The sequence below is a fragment of the Physcomitrium patens genome, chromosome 17, assembly GCF_059467195.1.
Source record: "Physcomitrium patens ecotype Gransden chromosome 17, ASM5946719v1, whole genome shotgun sequence".
NCBI classification, from domain to species: domain Eukaryota; kingdom Viridiplantae; phylum Streptophyta; class Bryopsida; order Funariales; family Funariaceae; genus Physcomitrium; species Physcomitrium patens.
The window spans coordinates 12,440,739-12,446,163 of NC_143426.1; the positions used below are offsets into that span (position 1 = coordinate 12,440,739).

A 5,425-nucleotide genomic window follows, 5' to 3' on the forward strand; every position below is an offset into this window, starting at 1 on the left:
TACGATTCTTTTCTGAGTCCACCATCTATAAATGATTTAATTACATCAAGCATCCTTGCACATTTTGAATTAATATTGCAAGTTGATTTAATCAACTAGTAATGTTTTAGGCTATTTTATGTATCAAAAAGAAAAAATAAATTCATGCATTAAATAAATTGAAACTACAGTAAAATGACATACAATTGTTCTATCATTTTAAAGAGTGTTATTGTGAATCAAAGAAAAGTTCAAGTAAAGAGACAGCTTTTTCTATTTATTCAAAACAGCCAACCTAACATATTGCAAGACAACATTAAATTGACCTTGGACTGATACTATTTATTTAGTTCATCAAATTGTTATAATTTACAATTGTAGTTATTTTTTAAAAATCAATTTTAAACACGATTTACGAGTAAAAAAACATATATTATTAAACAATATTTTAAAATGCCTGCTGTTTGTGATCATGCCGTTCCAGCAGCTTTTAAAAATGCAATTCATTATACATTACTTAAATGTGTATATATAATACAATGTGGTTGTGTGTTCAATTCAAATAAGTTAAAAATAATGGAATATTTTTGTTTTGATGTCGTGAGATCAAATTGGAGGCTCAGATTCTAATTGTGGTGCACAGGCTTTCAAAAAAGTATGAGATTTGTTTTTAGTAATGCCCCTGTTGATTATTTTAGTTCGAGTTAACAGCAATTTGAAAAATGGCTCCAACTTTAAAACAAAATAAAATTCAAAATAAGCATCTTCATATCAATGGTTTGAATGTGTCCATCTACACAATGCATACCAATTCAAACGTGGAAACAACTCAATATTTTATTGCAAAGTCAGATTCTATTCAAAGACTGAAAAAGATCCACTCATATTCTATAGTTTAAAAACTACAAATAGTTCTGTATTTCAGTTTTTGAAGCTACAGTCACACAAGATTAAGATGGAATTTCACATACAGTAATGGGTAGAAGTTAACACGTAGTGAATTTCCTCACAAAATATAAAGAAAAAGAAAAAAGAAAAAAGAAAATTCTTCATTCATAAATAAACTAAATATAAGAAAATTCAAATAACTAAATATATCAAAAATATGATAACATACACACAAATAATAATAATAATAATACCTCGGTCAAAACAATAAAATAGTAAAAGGAAGGAGGTCAATACGGTACGATACAGTACAGTACAATACGAGACACAGTCAGCAAGGTCCCATGACTTTAACTTTAATAAGAAAGGCAAAAGGAGGAGGAGGGCAAGGAAAAGGAAAAGCATATCCCGCTCTTATCCCATAACGAAATACAACCAGAGCCGGCACCACTCGCAGCGAGGTCCAGGTCCAATCCCTCCTTCACTGGGGGGTAGACCCATTCCCACTGCCACCCTGGCCTCGATCCTACCGCTACCGCTGACGCGCAATCTCCAGCGTCAGCGTCAGCGGCGGCGGTAGCAGCAAAAGCAATTGGAAGTAAGCAAGCGGCGAGGGGAGGGAGCTATGGCGTGGACTGATTCAGCAGCAGGACAGCGGGATGGCGGTGGGGTGGCGATGAAGAACGCTTCCATGGATTCTTCCCTTTGTTTGCTTGCTTGCTTCTCCTTCACTTTCGTAGTGGTCTCCCGTGCAGATCAGCTCCCTTTGCCCTCTTCTCTTCCCCTACCCTACCATATATTAATTTTCTCCTTTAGCAAGTCTATCTCGCAGCCATCTCTAGCAAGTCGATCCACCACCCCCTTGCATTCCGTAAGCCAGGCTTTCCCAGTGCTCATCTTTTTCTGTGCAGCTGGAGTTGGGAGCTGGAGACAGCTTTTGGGGCCTGCAGGTGCGAAGTTGAATGATTCTGTGAAGCATTTTGTGGAGCTTTGTGATGTTCGTGTCGGTAGTGGAGTTGGGATGGATCGTGGTCTTGGACGTAGTGCGAATGAATGGGTTTGTGTTTTGGGATTTGATGTGGGGGATCGGTTGTGCTTCCTTGGGGCTGCTGTGTGTGTGTGTGTGTGTTTTTTGTGGATATTGGTGTTTGCTATGCTGAAGTCATGGCGGCTTGACTTAAGAGTGGGTTGTTGGCATTTGGAGTGCGATTCTTAGCTTGGTTTCGATTCGGGCTGGCTTTCTGTGGTTGTAGCAACTGGGTACAGTTCCAAGAATTCTGAATTAGCGCTTTTGCTTACTCTTTTGTTCTTCTGGCCTCCCTCCTGCTGAAAGTCCTTCTTACTTTCTCCTGTTCTTGAGAGTCTTCCTCGTAGAGTTGGTAAGGCTGAGATCGTCGTCTTCGTTCTATGTGAGGCGGGATCTTCGCGTCAGAGATGAATTTCACTACGTTTGGTCTCAGATTGTGATGCAGTATCGATGTCACGATCCCAAACCGTCCAGATTAACAGTCGTTTCAGTGAGTCCGAGTCTTCGTAATAAAGAGATGGTGAGCACAAGTCTTAGTGAAGGATGTTTTGTTGATTGTGTATATCAGGTCGTTTGAATTAATGATGGATCGAACTAAATAGGAAAAAAAGTTCAAAAAAGTAATTGAATAGAAATTCTCTTCGCACAAATCTACGTTATAACGTTTCATGAATTGGGAGAAGTTTTTTCTGATAATGTCTCATTTCCTGTTGAAATATAGAGTGTGTTTGGCGGATCTACAATGGGTGTCTCAGGACCTGCACATTTTGTGTTCGTCCACGGTGCTGGACTTGGTGCGTGGACCTGGTACCGAGTAATTGACCACCTGAGGAAGAAGGGGCACAAGGCCACAGCCATCGACCTCACAAGCTGCGGCAGAGATTCTGTTGACCCCAACACCGTGACTTCGTTCATGGATTACAACCAGCCCCTCGTCGACTTCATGCAGACGCTCTCTTCTGACGAGAAGGTTGGTAGTTCTTCTTGAAATGCATTGCATTACATACCAAAAAAAGGTTGAAAACTGGTTTTCATTTGCACAAGCATATTATTGTACGAACGTACTGCATTTTGTATCTCTATCCGGTATGTAGCTTACACTGACAACGTTGTTCCTCCTGATCTTTATGCTTCAGTTGTTATTGAGCACACTTGCATTTTAGAAATCATCTTCTGAGCACATTGTTGAGGTTTGGCTACACTTAAATTGATTGAGTTTCTTATCAGGCGTCAGAAGTTTTTGTTCACATTTGTTAACATGAATTCTAGCAAATAATCCTGCTTTCGTGTACCCGCAGGTTGCTCTTGTTGGGCACGATCTTGGAGGTTTGAGCTTGACTTATGCGATGGAGCACTTCCCCAAGAACATTTCAGTCGCTGTCTTCCTTGTTGCCATGATGCTACCTAGCGGCTTCCCTCTTACTTATGAGGTGATTGTTCTTGTACTGCCTTAAAGTTTTATCACTTCAACCATAATCTTTTGATTGGCCTCATAGCTGATTTACATGTATATGAAATTTGCAGCTGTTTGAGATGGATCCAGCGGTGAGCAACCACATCGAGTATACTTTCGGCGATGGAACTCATGCCATGCCCACTTCATTGTATGTCACGGAAAAAATACAACCCCAGGTGTTCTACAACATGTGCCCATCCGAGGTCAGGCCCTATCCTTCTAACACATTTTTGTGGTATTTCTGCGGTGTCTGCATTGATAAGTAGCCGAGAATGACTGGTAAACCATTGTCTTAAAACGTGCTCCTCTTTCACAGGATGTTGTGTTGGCGTCTCTTCTTTCAAAGCCCGTGCCGTTGAAGATGCTCGACGGGTTCTGTGTTGAGTACACGGATGAGAATTATGGCTCCATTCCCAAAGTTTACATTAAAACAATGAATGATAAGGTCCTGCCTCCTGATGCTCAAGAAGAGGCTTTCTTATTTGATAAGACCTGCTGTGCCTCTGAGGTCCGGACAATCGACTCCGACCACAGCCCCTTCTTCTCCAAACCTGTGGAATTGACTCAACATCTAGAGGAAATTTTGGCCACCTTCGGTTAAATCATGGAATGTGCAAGTGCTGAAATGACCACACGCATCTTTCAGATGTTGCACTCATATATTGAACTCTTGAGTGTGTTGGATTTGACTTCCACTGTTGGACATGTGAAGCCGTGAGAGCATTGCTTGTTCGGTCTCTCTGATCCATAGATAGCATAATGTAGCATAGGTAAATTCATTGGCAAGTATTGGTTAAAGCATTAATCTCCATGCTCTGTAAGGTAGCGAATAAGTGGTTAGGCTTTGAATGGCACGGGTTCCTTTTATATAGCTCGCTGCCCATCTCTCTCTCTCGCTCTCTCTCTCGCTCTCTCTCTCTCGCTCTCTCGCTTTCTCTCTCCCCCTCTCTCTGTATTTCTCCATCTCTAGGTGTGTGGTAAAGCAGGTCATGCCGGTGTATGTTATAGCATTTTGCAACTGAGTTACAATAGTAAAGTTCAAAGTTTAACAACATGGTTCTTTTCGTGGACTATCTTAATGGACTTGGCACTTTGAAAGCTGAGATGTCACGAGTCTTTTCGTTTCCATCTTTGAGTCTGGAGTTTAGGGGATCAGTAAATATTGGTACTCTGGATTTTTAGCTACTTCAGTCCTCTATTGTGCCATGTAAGGATCAGGAAATTGATTACTGAAATAGCTCTTCATTTAGAGAAGATACTATGAATGCACTGTTTGTTTGCAGACTTTTACAGCATTGAAAGACATTCATCATCAGGAGCTTCAATCACCTCTATGTAATTGTAGTTTTGGATGCCGAGGTAAAGCATCTTCTATTACTCAAGCTGGGTATAACTTGAATGTTCTAGGTGGCTGAGATATTTTGCAGGAAACCTCCTCAGCTTAATCATTTCATTGATAAATAGTTAGTGATGAAAACAGCAGTGTGTGTAATGAATTTTGTATCGCGAAGTGCTAGTGATTTGGATTTCATTAGCCTTCATGATTTTAGCTTTGCCTTTGGTTTTGATTCCACACCATTCAACCACAATCTATCAGTGCTCGTTGCACTTGTTCTGGTACATTTTTTTAACCACTTTGAGTCATTCAAATGTCGTTCTGGAAGTTTTAAGTTCTGAAATAAACCTGTCTTTCAACCACAGTGAGTAACATTAACAACTTCACATTAATTCTTTCGAAGATCAGTTTTTGGTTTTGTTATATGTCTGTTCATTTTTTTCGACAAAAAATTCTGAACATTTTCATTCTTTGACTTTAGTAGATTTAATGCCAAAAATTATTAATATATTTTCTTTTTTAAAAAATCTAAAAAATTATTAATATCAAAACTTCAGAGTGCATAGTTATATAGAATAACTTAAAATTGGAATTCATCAACTCCAAGCCAAAATCTTTGTTCGCTTAAAACATTATATTATTTAAACAATAGTAATGAAAATTGTTACAGGATTACAAACCCTGTCAATTTTTTTTGAATTGCCCCCAATACATAACTGAATAAAAGAAATCACAATAT

General features: G+C 39.2%; 1 protein-coding gene across 2 annotated transcripts; it reads left to right on the forward strand.

Moving 5' to 3' along the window:
• The first annotated feature begins 1,707 nt into the window (after nucleotides 1-1,707).
• LOC112294005 (methylesterase 17) lies at nucleotides 1,708-4,402 on the forward strand. 2 transcript variants are annotated; one of them, XM_024544071.3, is made up of 5 exons: nucleotides 1,708-1,817; nucleotides 2,616-2,864; nucleotides 3,193-3,324; nucleotides 3,419-3,553; nucleotides 3,667-4,402. In XM_024544071.3, exons 2-5 carry the CDS (start codon nucleotides 2,637-2,639, stop codon nucleotides 3,949-3,951), a joined length of 780 nt encoding a protein of 259 aa, XP_024399839.1. In that variant the 5' UTR covers nucleotides 1,708-1,817; nucleotides 2,616-2,636; the 3' UTR covers nucleotides 3,952-4,402. The 2 variants fall into 2 exon arrangements, with proteins under 2 accessions (XP_024399839.1, XP_090099937.1); XM_090243811.1 differs by lacking the exon at nucleotides 1,708-1,817 and adding an exon at nucleotides 1,860-2,414.
• The last annotated feature ends 1,023 nt before the right edge of the window (nucleotides 4,403-5,425 follow it).